The following is a 19,478-nucleotide window of genomic DNA, read 5'->3' on the forward strand; positions in this document are numbered from 1 at the left end:
CCTGGACCCCTGTAACAACAAGGTAGAACAGCAACAGTAGAGTGTTGCTTGCGTTTACCTCAGCTCTGCTGTTTCTTCCTGCTGCAGTTCATCTACCGTCTGCTTAGTCGCCTGCAATGACATAAAAAAATACCAGGAAAGGTCAACAATCATTAAGAATCAAGAATCAAGAATCCTTTATTGTCATTATGTGAGAACATAATGAAATTTTGTGCGGTAGTTCCTGGCTTAAATAGTGCAATATAAAAACAATAGTTAGGAGAATAGATTTCACTCAAACAAAAACATGACTCAACAGAAACGGTCACAAACATCAGAGCATGTGAAACCCAGCCAAAAAAAACAAATACCATGCAAGTCATAGCAATGGTATGTAAAATAAACGCCACCAACAACAAACCATAGACTGTAGAAAAGTGGAAACCATGACGGCTCCTCAAAGGTGAAGCCAAAGCATGAGCTCCCCCTGGTGGCTGGCTGCAGTACATACCATAAGCTCTGCCCCCTCCATGTTAGTGGATGGGACTCAGACCTAACTAAAACGCTGAGTACACTTCAAATTATTATTATGTTTTTTTGGTTTCCAGGATGCATGATGGTGGCTGTCATTTTAGGTAGTTTTCAGTTTTTTTATTTGAAAAAATAGGATGTGACATCATTTCAAACACTCGATTGAAGCCCGTCCCGTAGTGCTCCAAACTCACGATTGCACTGTCCCATATCCCCGGGATAATAGTGGCAGAGCAACGTGAGAATCTGGAGACGCGCTGTCCATTTTTTCTACAGTCTATACAACAAACCAACAACAAAACCACAGACCTGGACCCTGCATGCCGTTTGTAAAAACAACCAGAGCAGAGAAAGGAAGTGCAAGCAACAGCCAAACTCAAATGACAGCTGATGACTTGACTTACCAGCCCATCTCTCTCAGTCTGGGTGGCACTGGCGTCACTTCCCTTAGCAATGACAGCCTCTGGGTCTGAGCCTTGCTTGGACTCAACCTCTCTCTTGGCCCCGGCCAGCTCGTCCATCAACCTGTCTCGATCGTTTTGGAGGCTGGCCATGGATCTGGAGAAAGCCGACAGCTGCCTGCTGTACGTGGTGTTTTCCAGAACGGCCTGCTTCAGGTCTCTCTCCTTTTCTGACAAGGCCTTCGACAGCTCGTCCAACAACTTGTTCAGTTCGATGTGTGCGTCTTTGCTCTCAACAGCTTTTAGTTTATGAACGAGGATGTCCCTCTCTTTGGAAAACATGGCCAGGTCTGAGGTGGCGTCCTGCAGGCTGCGCTCAACTTTGTTCAAGGCCGACTGAGTCTCTCTGAGTTCTTCATCGTACCTGTTCCTGAGGACCTTGAAGTCCTCTATGAGCTGGTCTCGGTCGTTCTGCAGCGCAGCCATTGCTTTGCGCAGGGAGTCATTTTGAGACCTCGTGTCTTTGCTTTGAGATTTTGCCTCTGATAGCTGTTGCTCCATTTCAAGTAGGTCTTTTGCGAGCTGTGCCACCCTTTGATCAGCCGTCTCTCGCTCACTTCTCAACAGCTCCACCTCGCGCTCAAAGGAGTCCAGCTCTTTGTTGTATCTGTCCTCGGCTTCAGCTAGTTTTTGGTCTGTTTCTTTTTCCAGAAGCTGCATTTTGTGATTGAGCTCATCAACTGAGGTTTTCTGGGAGAGTAGTTTTTGCTGGAGGTCATTACATTCAGCTGCTTTAGCCGCCACGGCTTCCTGCAAGTCTGCGATCACTTTGCCCTCATCTGTCGTGGTTCTTTGCGTCTTCTGTGTCGATATTTCAGCTTCTAGTTCTAACACCTGAGCTCTAAGCTTTGAATTCTCAGTTTTTAACGTATTGCTCGTCTCTTCTTCCTTCTGGAGTTCTGACCGAGACTCTCTGTGCTGCTTTTCGGCGGCAGCCTTTTGGTTTTCAAGGTTTTTTATGACATCCTGCTGTTTCTTCAGCAGCACCTTCAACTGGTTGTCCTTGAGAGATAAAACCTGATTTAAATCCTCCCTGTACCGAACCAGCTGAGCCCTGAGCATAGCGTTCTCTGAATTCAGATCGTCCATCTGATGTAACAGTTTTCTTATTTCATGTTTAAGGCCTTTCGTTGCACCACCCTCCCCGTCAGCAGAGCCCTCTTTACCCTTTAGCCCTAACTGACTCTTGGCTTCAAGCATCCTGTACTCTGACATCAGGCGCTCCCGTTCGCTTTGTAAAGACACCATTGAGTTCTTGAAGGACTCCATCTTTGCTGACATCTGCTCCTTTTCCTGCTCAGATCTGTTCACTTTGATTTGCAGGCTTTTGACCTTGGCCTCCAGTCCTCTCAACTCTTTGTCAGCCTTCTCCCTTTGGTAGCGCAAAGAGGTCAGCCTGTCTTCATAAACCGACACCTGGCTACGATAATTAGCCTGCAGCTGTTCTAGATATCCCGACATCTGTCCGTCCTTGCAGGACAGCAGAGAGGAGATCTCGGTGTCTTTGCTTTGCAGGAGTGTTTTGAGTTGCTGAGAGATTCCCTCCTGCTTCTCGAAGTCGGCCTGAATTTTGTCTTTTTGAGCCTGTAAGAGAAGCAGCTGAGCATCTGTGTCGGCATTTAGCTTCTCCGTTTGCTGGAGACTAAGCTGGAGCTGGGAAATCACGTCTTCTTTGTCAGCGAGCAGTCGGTTCAGCGTGTTTTTATCTTGTTCCATTTTATCCACTTGAGCGCTGAGTTCCTTCACCTGCACGGTCATGAGCTCTGCAGTCTCACTGAGCTCAGCATTGCTTGCGCTCATGACAAACAGCTGTCTCTGCTGTGCGGCCGCCGCGACCGAGTATTCGTTGAGCGTCCTCTCCAGTCTGGACTTGGTCACTCGAAGTTCGTTCACCTCTTTGTCTTTTAATCTCATATCTTCCAGGAACCTTTTGATCATGAAACCTTGCTCGAGGAGCTGGTTGTCCTTCTCGTGTAGGGTCTTTTGGTACAAGTCGTTCCAAAGTTTGGCAGAATTAGCCCCATGCGGAGTGGAAGACAAGGCTGACAGCTTCGCTTCACTGGTCTCCGCTGCTCTCTTTAGACTGTTTATTTGTAGGTCCTGAGAGTCCAGCTGACGTGTTAGCTCATCAACTCTTTGACTTTCTTTATCTTTTAAATCCTTGAGGTCGTCTATCTGCCGCTGCAACGCAAACTGACTCTCCATGTAAGCATTAGTCCTTGTTTCGTCTGTATTTTGTAGTGATTTTGTTTTCTCCGTGGCCTCACTCTGTTTATTTTGCTGCGACAGGTCAAGAGCCAGCTGGTCTCTTTCTGACCGTACACTCCTAATCTTTTCCTCTGCCTCCTGAAGGAGATTCTTGTGTGTAATTAACTCGGCTTCAACTAGTTTACATCTCTCTTCTAAAACCGATACCTTCTCTGAGCTTTTGTTCAGACCTTTCTCCAAGTGTTCACAGGCCGACTGCGAGCTCTTCAGAGAGCTCTCCAGATCTAAAATCAGCTCCTGATATTTAATGCAGTTTTGCTGCAGCTGATTTATCTCCTGATGCTTTTCTTTGAGCAGCTCCTGCAGTTCTTTCTTCACATTCTTGGACCCCTCGCTGCCTCTTTGAACAGTCTTGAGTTTGTCTTCGAATTCTCTGACTAGCTTAAGCTGCTCCTGCTCTTTTTCCTGACGAACTTGACTATTCGACTCCTTACTGGCTGTGAGCTGAGAGGAGAGCTGTGTGTTCTGAGTTTGCAAAACACCGAGAGACTCGGTCAGTTCATCAATTCTTTCAGAGTTTTTGAGGATCACCGTCTCCAGGTATTCATTTTCATTCTTCACTTTGTCTGAGATCTCTTGGACATTTTCTAGCTCTTCTTGCAAAAGACATTTGTCGTCCTCCAAGATCCTCACCTTCTCATTCAGGCTGATAGTCTCTTGTCTGTGCCTGTTTATAATGTCTTTGAGCTCTTTAATAGAATCATCTTTCTTCCCCAACTGCAATTCATGATCAACCTGTATCTTTTCTATTCTTTCAGAAAGCTGCTGCTTCTCTTTTTGCAGCAAGTTGTTAATTTCCAGCTGAGCACCAAGTTCAGTTTTCTGCTCCTCAATCTGTGCAGTCAGAGAATTATTCAAACTAAGAGCCTCATCAAGTTTGAGCTGCATGTTGTTTGTGTATGAATTTGATTCCAAGCCCATCTTTTCCAATGAACACTTTGCTTCTTCAAGGTTTTCTGCCAACTGGGCATTTTCTGCCTGCATCTCTGTAAGTTTTACTCTGAGATCCTCTGAAGACTCCTTAAGTTGGCAAATCTCTAACTCTAATTGCTGGTTCTTATCGCTTAGCTCGCACAGCGCTATTTTGTGGTTTCCATCGAGCTCAGACAGTTGGTTTCTTATTTTCTGATTCTCTTCCTCAAGCTCTTCGATCTTTAAACGTTTCTCTTTGGAGAACTTGTGCATTTTCTCTTTGATTTTTTCATTTTCCTCCTCCATCTCCCGGGTTTGCTTCTCCAGAGTCTCCATCTCGGTCTCGTGCTTATGTAGTTTCCGGAGGGCTTCCTGTCGGTCTCTCTTGGCCCCCTCCAAAAGCTGCCTCATCTTATCCATTTCACTGCTGACGTTTTCATACGCTTGTAGAAGAGACTCGTACTCTTGTTTCAGCTCGGCGTGCTTTGACTTCCACTTGGACAACTCCTCTGTTTGAGAGTCTTTCAGAGATTCGAGCTGGCATGAAAAGGCTTGTTTTTGCTGAGTGATGCTTTCTATGGTCAGTTTCAAACTGTCACAGGCTGCAGACAGACTCCGATTATCATTGAGGACGCGATCGACTTCAGCACTCAGCTCATCTTTCTCTTTGGTGACAGATGACACAGAGCGTTCCAGCTCCGTATTTTGTTGTTTTAACTCAAACACAGATGATTCCAGGGCAGCATACTTTGCTTCTATCTCTTTGTGTCTGGCCGACTGCTTTTCTACTTCTTCTTTGAGCGCGGCATTTTCCTTCAACAGTTCTTTCCTAGAAACTAACGCTGCCTGAAGTTTCTTGGTAAGAAGGGCAATTTTGTTTTGGTAGTCCTGATCATTTGTTCTACCATCTTGTTGAGATTTCTGGAGCTCATCTGCCTCCGTTCTCATCTTTTCGATGGCCATCTCATGCATTTTAATTTGATGCTGTAACTGGTGTTCTAGTGCAGCAATTAGTTCTTCTTTTTCTGAAGCTTGAGACTGAGAAACTACCAATGCGTCATCTCGCTCCTTCAGTTTGGCTTCAAGGTTTTTAGTTTCTTTTACTGACTCCTCCAGTTGCTTGCTCAGCCTTGTCACCTCATCACTGAGTTCACCGATTAATCTGACAGCATCTTCTTTCTCCTGCTTCAATGAATCTAGCGTCCTTTGTGTTTCGGAAAACTGCAACTGCGCCTTTTCAAGCTCTACGGACAAAACACCTTTCTCTTCACTGAGCTGCTGTTGTTTTTCTGCTAATGTCTTTTGGATTCTTAAGATTTCTAAAGATTTCTGAGAAGCTAAAGCAACTGCTGCCTCAAGTTCCACTCTCATCTGATTATTTTGCTCCATAAGTGCCTCATGTTCTTCCAGTAACACGTGATACTTCTCTTCTGCAAACACTTGAGTGTCCTGTTGGGTCTTAAGCTCTGCATCTTTGATTGCTTCCTGATATTTCTCAACCTCTTCTGTTTTCTCTCTCGCTACTGCACAAGCTTTCTCCAAGTCGTTCTCTAACATTTGCAATTTAGCTTTCAAAGAACCTTCTCTTTGCTCCATAGCTACGAAAGCCTCATCTTTCCTTGACATCTCAACAGAGACGCTCTCCAATCTGGATTTTACGGTTTCTAGCTCTGTTTGCAAGTGTGACAGAGAATGGCACTGGCTCTCCTTCTCAGCCAAGGATATCTTTAGATCTTGTAGATTTTTATCCTTCTCCTCAACAAGCTGTCTTAAAGTGCCCAGTTCATCCAGATAAGACAGAGAGGTTTTATGGAGGTCTTCAAGTTCCCTGATCTTCTCATCAAACTGTAACTGGACAGCGTTTAGCTCGTTGGTCTGCTGGCAGTGTTGTTCCAGGAGAGCCTTGTAGTCGTCTTTCAGTTCAGCCAGTTCTTGACTTAGTTTCTTTTCGTTTTCCTGAGCTTTCTTCATCGTCTCTTTGCGTGCAAGCAAGGCAGCCTGGGCCTTTTTCTGTAGCGTTGCCTTTTCTAGCTTTATCTGAGCAAGCTCGTTTTCTAAATCAACAGCACTAGCAGCGGAGGAAGATTTATCCTTGATTTCATTTTGAAGCTCTTCTAATTTCTCCATCAGTTTGTTTCTATCTTGCTCAAAAGCTTCTTCCCTCTCTGCAGCGCTGGACTGCAGCTGATCAATGAGGGTGTTTTTCTCACTGAGAGTCTGTAATGTTTCTGACAAACACGTTTCTTTCTCATTTAATGTCGTTTGCAAAGTTTGTCTTTCTGACTGCAACTGTTCCACAAGTCTTTGCATTTCTGCTTTGTGTTCAAGAATCTCTGCCTCATTCTCAGACATTTTCTTTTCAAGATGGGAAACATTTTCTTCATAAATTTTAGCTTGTTGTGTTACTTCATGCAGTTTTTCCTGTAAAAGTGAGACCTCGGTTTTAATGTTTACACTCTCTTCTTTTTGGTTTTCATATTCCTCGATTCTTTTTAAAAGATCTTTCCTCACAACGAGAGCAGCTTGGAGCTTCTTCTTCAAAGCATCTTTTTCTTTGGAAACCTTTGCGAGCTCGCTCTGCAGATCATCTTTTGCCTTCAGCAGCTCAAGCTTCTCAGAATTCTTGATCTCAATTTCACTTTGAGAGTGTGAAATGTGCTCTTCTAGCTGCTGAGAAACCTCTTCCAGCCTCTTCACTGAGGTTTTGTGCGCTTGCTCCATGCTCTCCAATTGTGTTAACAGCGAACTATTTTCCTCCACAAGCTTCAGTTGCTCATTTGAGGCAGACTCTTGGACTTGGGTGACGTTTGCATCTTTCTCAGTTAACTGCTGACTAAGTCCAGCGAGTATCTCCTTCTGCTGACTTATCTGAACGCTCATACAGCCCATTTGTTCATCTTTTGCTTGTAATTCACTCTGTAAAGTGGAGTGTTTGACAGCAGCGTCTTTCGCTTTCTCCAATTCAGCATTTAGCTGAGTCTGTAAATGCTCAATGGTTTCTTGCAAAAAGGTGATTTGTTGAGCCTTCTCATCATTATTCCTCTCTCCTTCATTAAAAATATTCTGTGCCTTTTGCAGCTGCGCAACAGTTTCGGACAGCTCTTTTTTCAAAGCATCTACCTCAGACTGGTGGCTTTCCTCAAACAGTTTTATCATATCCTGTATAGAAGCTCTGTCTTCATTTAAAGCGGCAGATGTCTCTGATGGGAGCAAAACCTTTGGTACTTTTTCAGAACCATTTTTCCTCACCACAAGTTTTTGTAACTCATCTTCCACAGCTGTCAGAGCCTGCTGTAAATATTGGTTGTCCCTATCCTTCTCCTGGATTGATGCTAGCACCTTCTCCAGTTGAACCCTGGATGCTGATGCCTCCAACTCTTTTGCGCTCAGTTGATCAGAACGCTGCCTGATGGCGGAGGAGGCCTCTGCTAGTTTCTCCTGCAAACTGTCCAAGTCTTGTTTCAAAGCATTAACTTTAACATCTTTAGATTTCATTTCATTCTCAACACTTTTCAACTGTTCTACGAGCAGATTCTTATCCTGTTTTTCTCTATCCAGAACCAACAGCCACTCTTTCTCAGAGTCCTGCAGAATTTGCTCTATCTTTTGAATGTTTTCTTTTAACTGAGAAAGTTCTTCGTCTTTGGCACTAACCTTTGCTTGAAGGCTCTGCTTCTCGGACGCCATTTTCTCCATTATTTGGTTCATGCTGCTGGACTTCTGCTCCATTTGGACCTGCAGCTCCCCCTGTGACGCCCAAATCTGATGCTGTCTGCTTTCCAGCTCTTCCTTCTCTGCAACAAGTTTTCTAACTTCCTCTTGCAAACGTGCGTTTTCACTAGTGACAGCAGTGTGAAGCTTCAGCTGCTCCTCCTTTGACAAACTGAGCTCTTCATTTAGTTGCCTATTCTGCTCTTCTAGTTTCTGCATTTCTGAGACCAGCTGAGACGCGTGTTTGGCCTGGGCTGTGTACTGACTATTGATTGCATGGAGAGCCATTTCCCTCTGTTCAAGGTTTTCTGCCAGAGCATTCATTTGTGCCGCTACCTGAAGATGCTGGGACTTGAGTCTTTCTATTTCGACCGTCAGCAGCGACACGCTAGCTTGATGAGACGCAAAAGCTTCATCCTTTTCTTTTGAAAGGCTCGAGTTCAGGACTTCGGTTTCCTCCAGTTTGTGATGAATCACAGATAACTCGTGTCTCAGTGTTTCTATCGTCATATTTGCTGCCTGATGTTCATTACTGGAATCATCTACTAATGTCCTAAGGCTGGACACCTCATCGGTCCTCTGAGAGAGCTGCTTTCTTACATCTTGTAGCTCCTCTAAATTAGCTGCATATTTCTCTTGCAGGTTGTTGAAGGCACTTTGCATTTCTTCTGCTGACTTTCTGAGGTTTTCCGATTCAGCAGACAGTGACTGAATCTGACTCTGCAGCTGTGACACCAGCTCTGTGCTTTCCATGAACTGTGTTTTGAAGAGCAACGCCTCATCTGCTCTTCTTTGAATCTCCTGAAGAGACTTTGATTGCTCCAAAAGAGCTGCTTCTTTTTCTTCCAGAGCCGTTTTGAGATTTTCCGTTTCAGATATCTGAACCTGGAGCGACGTGTTGAGCTTTGCGATAGATTCTCCAAGGTGTGAAATCTGTTCTTTCAGGCTCCCACATTCTGCCTCTTTAGCTTGTAGATGTGAACTGAGACTTTCAACAGCAGCAGAGGAGTGACTTTGATATTCAAGGCTCGACTGTTCCTTTTTCGTCAAAGTGTTTTTCAGAACTGAAGACTCTGAAGTGAGACTGTCAACTTGACCTCTGAGTTTGCACACAGAGTCTTCAAGCTCTGAAACCTGTGTTTGTAAGCTGATACTTTCATCTGCTTTCTGTTTCAGCTGCTCTGTCTGCTCAGCAAGCTTACTGTTGAGCTGCTGAATCAAATTCTCCTTCTCTTTCAGATTGCCGTCTTTTCCTTGCACGGCCTGGTTAAGGGACTCCTTCTCTGAGCACACACTTTTGAGCTTGCCATCTCTGTCACAGATTTCCGTTTTGAGATTTGTGACTTGCTCGTGTGCTTGAGACAGCTCTGATACCATTTTCTGAAGTTCAGATTTCAGTCTTGTGTTCTGCTCATTCAGTGCTTGTACGCTGTCTTTCAGGTCAATTATTTCTGCCTTCCTCTGGCCGTCCTCCTGTATCAGCTGATGGTTTTCTGCAGTGAGCTTCTCCACAGAAGCCTTGAGGTTGGTAATTTCAACCTCCATCTCTGCGATGTTCTCGTTCATGGCCCCGAGCTGACTGCTGAGTGAAATCACTGATTCATTTCGTTTGTTCAGCTCGTTTTTGTGGTTCTGAAATTCATTTGTTACATCTGTTAATGCCTGTTCCTTGTGCTCTACCTGCTGTTTTGCCTCGAAGCACTCTCGTCTAAGTGACTCTACCTCACCCTGTATCTGTGACAGGAGGTCTTTCTGCAGCATGGCCTCCTTCTGATAAACGCTGCATTCCTCTGCTTTCTGCTGTAACATGGTGTCTTTCTCCATCAACCCCGACTTCAGAACAGATCCCTGTTCCTGAAGCATAGACAGCGTGTCCTGCAGCTGCAGCAGCTGGTTCTGCTGAGCCTCCAGCTGTGAGCTCTTTTCTGACAACGTCTGCTCTTTGTCATTCAAAGACGTGCTTAACTGACTAACTTGCAATTTTAAGTCGTCAACTTGCTCCTGTAAACTATGAAGATGTTCTTCTCTCTCTCTTAGCGTTTTTGACAGATTAGCACATTCAGTTGTTTTCTCAAGTAGACCTGCAGAGTTTGATTGCTCACTTTCCCTGAGGATCTTCTTTAGCTCATCTGCAGCAAAAGTAAGCTCCTCCTTTTCCTTCAACAGGCCGTCGATTATCCTCTGATTGTCTGAAATTTGAATTTCAAGCCCAGACATCTTTTCTTGGAGTAAACTTCTCTCTGCGGTTAGTTCAGAAGCAGATTTAATGTTCTGTGCTAACTCGTCCTGTAGCCTTTGATTGTGTTCTGTCAGGCTGCTAACAGTCACGCTAAAACTGGAGTTTTGTTCAAGAGCTGCTTTAAGCTGCCCATCAAGGTCAAATACAGTCTGGGTTTGCTGAGCAAGCTCTTTCTCTCTGGATTCACAAGCAGCACGAAGCTGTTGGTTTTCCTCAGTGAGCGCCTGGATGCTGCTCTTTAAGCTAGCCGACTCGGTTTGCCTCTGCTCGGCTTCAGATTCGAGCTTTCTGCCACTTTCTTCCATGACACCGATTTGGTCACTCAGAGATTTAATCGTGTTATTAGTATCATTCAGCTCATCTTTGTGTTTCTGACACATTTCTTCTTTATCTGCAAGTTGCTGCCTGAGTGACTCGGCCTCAGCCTGTAGCCTATTTGTCTGAGCTGTAATTTCATTCTGCAAACTGTGGTTCTCTTCCTCCTTCTGTTTCAACACCGAATCCTTCTCCATTAACCCAGACTTCAGGATTGATTCTTGTTCCCGGAGCAGAGACAACGTTTCCTGCAGCTGTGTTTGCTGATTTTGTTGGGCCTCTAGTTGTGCCAGGAGATCAGTGGCAGTCTGCTGTTTTTCCACCGTGTCACGCTGCAGCTGTTCGACATTAGAAGTCAAGCTTTGCACTTGTTCCTGCAGTTGGGTCAGCATCTCCTCCTTCTCCCTGAGTAACTGAATGAGATTGCTGCATTCGTTTGTTTTCTCCAGCAACATCTCCGAGTTCGAGTGACTGCTTTGCTCAAGAACTTTATTTAACTCGCTGGTTCGAACCGTCAGCTCCTCTTTATCTTTCTGTAGCCCTTGAATAATCTTGTCATTTTGTGAATTCTGTGTTTCTAATGTAGATATCTTGGCCTGCAGGGACTCCACCTCAGCTGTAGCTTCTGAAATGTTCTTTGCTCGTTCGGTTACTTCCACTTCGAGCCTCTCTTTCTCTTTTGTGAGGCAGTGCACTTGATTCTCCAGGCTGCCGTTGAGTTCAAGAGCAGATGAAACCTTTTCATTGAGCTCTTTCACACTCTGCTTCTGCAGGTCAAGCTCCTCATTCAGTCCTTTCAGCTTTTCCTGCAGCTGCTGCTTTTCAGTCTTTGTGTTTTTTAAGAGGTTCTTGAGTTTGGTGATATTTTCAGATTTGCTTTGAAGCTCGTTGCTCAGTTTTTGATTTTCTGAATCTCTGACTTGTAACTCAGTGTTGAATTTCTGCCTCTCGTCCTCGAGCTGTTTATCAGTCGCCTTTAGCTGGTTTTCCAGTGATGCTACAGTTTCCAGTTTCTCTTGCAAAGACTCCTCTAACTGTTTGGACAGATTCTGAACATCGCTATTTGATTTCTCCACCTGTGCCAAAAGTTTGTTTTGTTCTTCCTTGGTGGATTTGAGCTCTTTTTCATACGTCTGCTCTTTATCTTTAAGCTCTTGCTGTAGTTTCTCACTGCAGTTATTTTTGTCCTTGAGCTGCAGAACTAGACCTTCAGACTCCTGCAGCTTTTGGGCAGATAACGCCAATTGCTCCTTCAGCGAACCGATGTGTGTCTCACACTCAGACAGATGATTACGATGGCTCACAATCTGCTTCTGGACGTCTCCTCGAAGGTTTTGAATAGTTTTCATGTCCTCTTCAGTCTGCTTTATCAGATGTTCCACCTCGGCCACTTTAGTCTCTCTTTCCTCTTTGGCCTTGGTCAACTCTGCCTCAGTGTCCTTGAGTTTTCCGACCAGCTCTGTGATTTTACTGTTCAGAGATTGTTGGTCTGAACTCTGTGAGTCTCTGATGATGGTGGCTTCCCTCTCTGCCTTACTCAGGGCGTTTTCTACCTGGACCAGGTTCTCCTCTTTGAGTTTGATCTCTTGCTTCAGCACTGCGATCTGTTCTCCGTACTCGGCCATGTTAGAGGTGAGGGTGGATATCTCCTTGTCCTTTTCCACCAGAACATCTTTGAGAGCGTCAATTTCCCGCTCGCAGCTTTGAAGGTCGTGGATGAGTTGAGCTCGTTCTTCCAAGTGGGCGGTGTTTAGTTTGTCCAGCTCCTCGTTGGTCTGATCCAGGTCAGTTTGTAACGTTTCTATGGTGACTTCTTGTTTTTGAGTCTGAAAGTAATGAGGTAAAAGAACATGAAAACATTCTTTTGCAGTCCTTTTACACGATGCAACAAACTAATAAAACGTGAAAGATTTATAGATATATAAAGACAGATGTTTGAATGTACTGAAACACACCTTCTCCTTCAGCGCAGTCAACTTCTGGGTGAGGTCCACGACTTCTGCTTTCAACTCAGAGCACTGTTTCTCTGAGCTACTGCATTTCTTGGACACGTTATCAAGCTGGAAAAACAAATAACACAATTAACCACTGCTGAATACTTAGAAGTGACACATTTTTTTCCAAATAGAAAATAAATGAGCAGCATCTCCTACGCTGTGCTCGGTCTGAAGGAGCTTCTCAGACAGCTCTCTGTACAGGATCTCTTTTTCACTCAGTGATTCTCGAAGGCTGCTGATCAGCTCCAGCTTCTCAGATGTCTTTGCCAGCGTGTTCTCCTTCTCAATGAGGGAGCTCTCCAGACACTCCTGTGTGTCACTCAGTCTGGTGGAAACAATAAAATCACACTCAAAATTCCAAAATCTGTTACCAGACTCGATGCAAGCAATGACAGGGACCCAAGAAAACTAAATAAGAATGACGAGTTTACCCTTTGAGCTGCTCGTTGAGGCTGCTGACTAGTAGCTGATGCTTCTCTGCATCTCTGCTCTGCTGACTCCTGACGCTGGCCAGTTGGTTCTGCAGTTTCTCAGACTCGTTCTGTACAGGAGCAAGAACAAACATCAATATGCAAAGACAAAACTTGAGAACATGATAACGAGCAGACGATAAAGACAATTGCACTTCACACAGACATGTATAACAGCAGTCCCTCTAGAAAACCGGATCATATGAGATTAAAACTGTTTGCACCGTTCATGTGATTAATATAAACGTTGATATTCACCACATCTAAGACAACCAGTGAGTCTTTGCCAGAACATTGTGCTTTTAAACGTTATATGACAAACGTGTCCGTGGTTAAACAAGCACACCACACCATTAGCCGTCACCGCCAGAGGTGCTCTCTAGCGCACACGAACATGAGCGACCCAACACACCTGAGAGACCCAACATGGCTGCTCATCTTCATCTACATCAAACGTCACCTGTGTTAGAAGGGTTTGTTACAAAATCCCAGTCCTTTGGGGGGAGGGGGGGACATGCAGTTCACTCATCGTTTACTCATCAGTAGCTACGTTACATCTTAACAGAGCGAGTTAAAGATATTTAACAAGACAAATAGAGGTTTGAGTTAACCCTGGGGCTACCAGGTAGTGTGAGGCGTTGGGTGGGGTTTGTGTACCTGTAACGTCTCTATGCGGGCCTGCAGCTGCAGCCGATCCTCCAGGTCCTGGCAGCGCTCCTCCAGGCTCAGTATCTGCTCCTGTAGTTGGTTCCTTTCCAGCTCCAGCTCCTCCACAACGGACCGCAAGCCATCTGGAATCAGATGGAAGGAGGAATGAGAACTGGGGGACATCATGTGACATGAACCAAGAATAGCAAAGTCATGAATAAAGTTTCACGGTAAAAGAAAAAAAAAATCACAATAATAATATTTTTACCAGTAGAGCAGCAGAAAGAGAGAAATACAGTCTTAAATTTGCTACTAAATCAATTCTTCAACAGATTCAAAGTCTTCCAGCAGCTCCAAGGGAATAACTATATGATAGGGCAGTTACTTAAATATGAAAGTGGATCAATCAATAGATCAGTCATGGGAATCGATCGTAGTTGAATCTGTTGCAGTGAATGCACTTTAAATTGAACAAAGATAATTCAGTTCTACTGTGTCTGTAAAGACTGGATAAAAAGCAGGTAAAAGTCTTTATAAGAAGGAGAATCAGGAAAGTCTGAGGCCCTGTTCAGTCCTGGTTATTTGAGTGATCCGATCACAAGTATCCAGCTTTGTGTCCAGGTGTGAACACTGATCTGGAGTCAGTCCACATGTGGAGGTGGTCTGGGACACATTAGTGTGAACACACAATGAGTCCTGGGTCACATTAAAGACCACCTACTCAACAGGGCTGATCTGTGGAAGAGGAGTTTAACTCATTCATTCAACCACTAGTAGAAATGATCACATGAATCAGTGATGTCTGTTCATTAGTAATGAGAGCCTTTTAAAAGATTCTAAAGAAGAAAGAAATCTAAACTAGAACGAACTCATGTGGTTTATTATTGATCTGAGTTCTAATGGGAGGCTTTTTGTGGGTCCTTGAAACAACTAACGTCAGGTTGGAGTTAAGTGAGTGAAGGAGACCTTACAGCTTGTTCCAAAATTTGTCTCATCTCCCCAAACATTATCATGCCATGGTGCACACATGTAGATCCATTAAAGACGGCAAGTTTTACAATATTCTGCTGAGTCCCAAATCATGTCTGTGTTTACTTGCATATAGAGCACAAACTTGTCGTTGGGTCCTTAGAAGCTTTTGGAGACGTATTTGTAAGGCGTCAGGTGTGAACAAAGTATTTTCAGCTGGTTATTTGTGATTGGATCCAGGAGAACATCTTCAACTAACCAAGTCTGAACGGCCCCTGAGGAAACTGAGCATCAACTAATTACTAAGATACTCATTCATTCAACAGACAGACTGTAAAATACAACTTCAAGGCTTGAGATTAAGCCACAATCAAACCAAAAATTACACCACATTCTTCAACTGCTGATGTATTTTTTGGTTTATCGACACACTGATGCTAACAGGAGCACAAGAAAGGATGAGAGGAAATGAAGGGAGAAGGAGCAGAGCATGCAAACAATGAAAACAAAACAAAACTTACCACAGACGAGGAGCATCTTTCCACCTACATTTACACCATCTCAAGAGTTCAGTGCATTTAATCCCCACAAACACTAGGCAGCTCAACCAGCATGCACATGTCCAAAACAACAACAAAACTGATGAGCTGAATATGATTAAGCAACATATAAATGTGAAACTCTCAGGAATATGTCAATTGTCCCAGAGTTATTTTTAATACACCGGGGATGAGCTTAAATTCAGCTTGCCACATTGTGACCTGAGTGCACAAGTAGAAATGAAAGCAAGCTGCACCAAGCTAATCCCAACAGGAGTATAAAACAAAACAACAATAACAGTATTGGTGAGTTAAATGAAAAACCAAAAAGGACAAAACCAACCGACAGCCACATTCCAACACTCAGTAAAGTATGTTTGGAGTGTTATGGTGAAACAAAAACAACAAAATAACCCAAAGGCGGCTTCAGTTTCCCAAAGTAATGTGCAGATGACCGCGTGCATGCCGGTGTAAACTGTCTAGCGGGTCTCACACCTGTGTCTGGAGTACTGTACTCGGGCCACCAACCTCCCATGTTCTCTCCCTCCATCGGGGTCGTGCTCTCCGAGGCACTCCTCGGGTCCTGGAACGGGACCTGCCCGTCAAACTCAAAGTCCTCCTGCAAGTGGGACAGACTTTAGCATCGGAGGAGGACGCTACGAAAACACTGCTCTTTATTTGACTTGTGACAAGGACTACAAATATTAGTAGTGGTAGGCGGACTTCCCTACTGCCTTATTCAAGCCTTTGGGCGAAGCTCTGAGCTCAAGATCCATTATTAGCTCACAGAAAATGACTCTTCATGTCTTTTCAACCATCACTAAGTGCATCGTGAATCTATTTCTTTGAAAACAGCATTTTCCAGTGTCAGCATTAACAATCAATCCAATCAGTTACTAATTTTGGAGGCCTTTTCTAAAACTAAAATTGCTTTAGCTCTTCTTAAATTTGCAATTAAGGAAACAAAAATCAACTCTCATCCATGCATGCACCTACAGCCTCGAAAATAAAGCCTCTAAATGATTATTTTCAGTATTTATCTGTGGCTTCTTGCATTAGCAGCCAGCCATTAGTCTATCCAGGAAGCTAATTGACCAGAGATCTGAACACTTAGGAAGTCAATCTTCTTTTGTATTACAAAGCTCATCAGACAGTTTTATGTACAGCTGCAGTGGAGGTTGTTGACGATGATGATGTACAACTTAGAAATAAGGCAACCTGACTAGTACCTTTAGCAACTCAGTTCCTTTGTGTTTCATTACATTATTTGATCTGAATTTGATTAATTTATGCACACACACTTTTACAAATACTGTCTGATTGGTTGACTATAAGTTGTGCAAATGAAATTTTTTAACAGGATGCTAGTTTTTGAACCCTATATTGTAATTCTCACCACATGCAACAAACATTTGTCAACATCCACTATGTCAGCTCGTCCACCTACCTGCAGGCTTCGCTGGGCTGGAGCTGCCAGCTTCTTGGCCCTGTGCTGGCCGAGCCCCCGAGCTTGAGCCAGCTCCTCCTCCAACTCCTGCTGCCGAGTGGCGAGTGCTGGATCGGAGCAGCCAGGAAAGAACCAGTCATCCTCAATCAGTTTTGTGCCACAGGGAAAGGGGGGAAGTTTGGGTTGGACTGATGGTGTGTTTATGGACGGGAAGTGAGTTTAAGTGGACGAGACAGAAACACGGCAAAGGGGAGGAGGGTGTTCTTTGAAGACGGAATGACAGAGTTGAAGGGAAATCTATGAAGCAGCGTAATGGCATAAGTGGTGCCGGTGTTTTTTTGTGATGAAGGAGATAAAGCACGTTGAACACCACAAACATACTTTGTAACATAGAAAACACAGTGGAGGCAACAAGAGAGACGGTAACGCTGCAAGAGACGGATGGAGACGGAGAGATGAGGAGGACGGAAAGAAAGAGAATCGCTCAAACTCCAGGTATGTGTGCACTTTTGTTTTTGCATAAAGTACGTGGACCTGAAACACTTCAAAAGCAACATTCTGGTCAGAGCCATGCACACCTCATTTGCACAGCAAAGGAACACAGCATTGAAATATGTGGGAGAGGGGGAGTAGAAAGAGGCTGTGGGAGGAAGGAGAGAGCCCATTTACATGAGTCACGTTTCGAAGCCAATGTTTCATCTTCAACAGCGAGAGCAGATAGTTATTTAGAGAAACACCAGATACGTGCAGGTCTCGGGAGGGGGGGGGGGGGTTCATCATATTTTACTGAGCAGAGTAGGATGCAAGCAGGGGGAAGTCAAATTGATTAGAACAAAACGTGTTCCCATCTGTTTTGTGACAACAGGCTGATTTAGATGTGGAAAGAGAGGGGGGCATGGGGGTGGGAGGGGGGGCAGCTCAAAAGCAAAGGGTGGTGCAGAGAGAGGAAAGGAAGCCAGCGTGTTAAGCAGTGGTCAGTGAAACAGGATCACAGGGTCAAATCTGGCCCGCAGCAAAAATGACCTAGAAGACGGCAGTTATTCAACGAAAATAACTACTAGTCCTAATTTGTCCACTGTTTTAATCAGAAGTGGACAGAACACAACACTGAGACCCAGGAGTAAATAGCAGACAGCAATGTGCCCAAATTACACTTGAAGGATGGTTTATTAAATGTAAACATTCTCCTAAGTTACTTCTTTGCACTAAAACAAATGGGAACAATCTGGGCTTGTCGTTACTTATAGATCAGGGATTGTTCATTTTAGTTCAGGGGCCTAAAACTATTTGATCTCAAGCAGGCCGGACCAGTAAGAACCTGTAAGTAACGACAACTCCAGATGTTTCCCCATTTGTTTTAGTGCAAAGAAGAACAAGTACATTTAATAAACTATCCTTCAAAAAAAAAATAATGAAATCTCATAAGAAAAATTAGTGCAATTTGGGCACATCACTGTCTGCTGTTTAGTCCTGGGTCTCAGTGTTGTGTTGTGTCCTCTTCTCTCTCTAAAACAGTGGACAAATTAGGAATAGCAGCTATTTCCATTAAAAAACTGCAGTCTTCTATGCCATTTTCCAGACTTTTCAGACAAATTAATGCTGCGGGCCAGACTAGACCTCAAGTGGGCCGCTTTTGGCCCACGGGCCTATGTTTGACACCTGTGTTATAGGTTATTATCTTAGTGGTCGGGTCTGCTTGATATCAAATTGGGCTCCCGACCCCTAACCTACACTGACCACAGCAGCAGAGGTTGAAGGACGTGAGAAGAGGAAGAAGTGAATTAATCACGAGGCAAACCAGTTTAGTCCTCAGCTGGAACGTCTTATTAATTAATCCTGCCGGCCGTGCCCCAACAATTCAAAGCAGCAAGTGTCTAAGACTCTTCAAGCTTTCATAAAGTGAGAGCATGATGGATTTACAATGATTCTATTTCCAAATTAAATCAAACTTTGCTGTCCAAACTGTTCTTAGAGCTCATTGCAGGCAGAGATTGTGAGGTGCAGCAGCAGGAGAAAACAAAGAAGCACAACAGATGACATGAGTATAATCTGATTCACAGGGTTAGTCTACATGCTTCTGTCATCAGAGCAACTCGCATGAGAATCACTGGAGCAAGAAACTATATTTTGATGGTAAAAAAAATAATAAATCTGACTTTATATAAAAAAATTTTTTTGGTTTTCTACAAGAAGAAATATTGTTGAAAGAAGACAGAGCTTCAACTGCAGGATTCCTCCATGAAACGTGTTAATTACTGTGAAGAGTTTTTCACACTAGGTTCATTAATGTCATGTCCACTTCATTCATTTAATAACTGAGTAGCCAGGGGCACAAACTGCTAATTACATATGTTTAACATTTTGTGTGCATGACTGTTCTTTTAAGGAATAACAGGACTTGAAACTTTTAAACCTTAAATATCCTGATTAATTCGTCACAGCCCGTTACATGAGCACACAACTTCCTGAAGATGTCTGGATCAAGTCAGTGATGAAACCCGTCTTGATTTCATGACAGTAAAAATCTTAAGTGTGTTGCATCTGTTGCCACGACACTAATATTCCACTTCTCATCAGGATAAAAATGTCTGCAGAGGTGTGGTGTAAACCTTAGATCATCTGTTGAATAGAAAAATCTCCTGATGTCCTACTAACCATGTAAATGTCTGATCTGATGGTTTCTCTCTGCTTCCCATTCCTTCTACGGGGCTTGGGGTAAACATCAGTATCAGTATGAACAAAAACCAAGCTGGCAACTTTCAGATTAGTCCCCTTCCCAGAGTTAGTGCACATCTAGCCATCACACCACAGAAGAAGATCAGTTTGGATATATTAAAAACCAGGATGTTTTTGCAGCAGAAGCACTATTTTAGAATGACCACAACAGAAATCAATCAAAAGGACAGAAAGAAGGAACCGTAGGACAGAGAAAGGAACGGGATAAAGGGATGGAAAAGAAGAATAACAGGTGAGGGGGAGAAAGGAAAAACAA

The 19,478-nt window shown here is 43.9% G+C and overlaps 1 protein-coding gene across 4 annotated transcripts in view; it reads right to left on the reverse strand.

Annotated features, from left to right (window-relative positions):
- Positions 1 to 19,478, reverse strand: part of LOC311485694 (uncharacterized protein) — a 34,825-nt gene that overhangs the window by 4,566 nt on the left and 10,781 nt on the right. The window contains exons 15-23 of one of the 4 annotated variants that reach the window (XM_084541271.1): positions 16,487 to 16,593; positions 15,568 to 15,658; positions 13,541 to 13,674; positions 13,296 to 13,343; positions 12,845 to 12,954; positions 12,570 to 12,738; positions 12,372 to 12,476; positions 915 to 12,242; positions 59 to 111 (exon numbers count right to left, since the gene is read on the reverse strand). In XM_084541271.1, coding sequence (XP_084397397.1) covers positions 59 to 111; positions 915 to 12,242; positions 12,372 to 12,476; positions 12,570 to 12,738; positions 12,845 to 12,954; positions 13,296 to 13,343; positions 13,541 to 13,674; positions 15,568 to 15,658; positions 16,487 to 16,593 — 12,145 coding nt within the window. Of the gene's footprint in view, positions 1 to 58; positions 112 to 914; positions 12,243 to 12,371; positions 12,477 to 12,569; positions 12,739 to 12,844; positions 12,955 to 13,295; positions 13,344 to 13,540; positions 13,675 to 15,534; positions 15,659 to 16,486; positions 16,594 to 19,478 lie in introns of all 4 variants that reach the window. The other 3 variants (XM_084541270.1, XM_084541273.1, XM_084541272.1) reach the window with 3 other exon arrangements.

The sequence above is a fragment of the Chelon labrosus genome (assembly GCF_963514085.1).
Source record: "Chelon labrosus genome assembly, chromosome: 3".
Classification (NCBI taxonomy): Eukaryota; Metazoa; Chordata; class Actinopteri; order Mugiliformes; family Mugilidae; genus Chelon; species Chelon labrosus.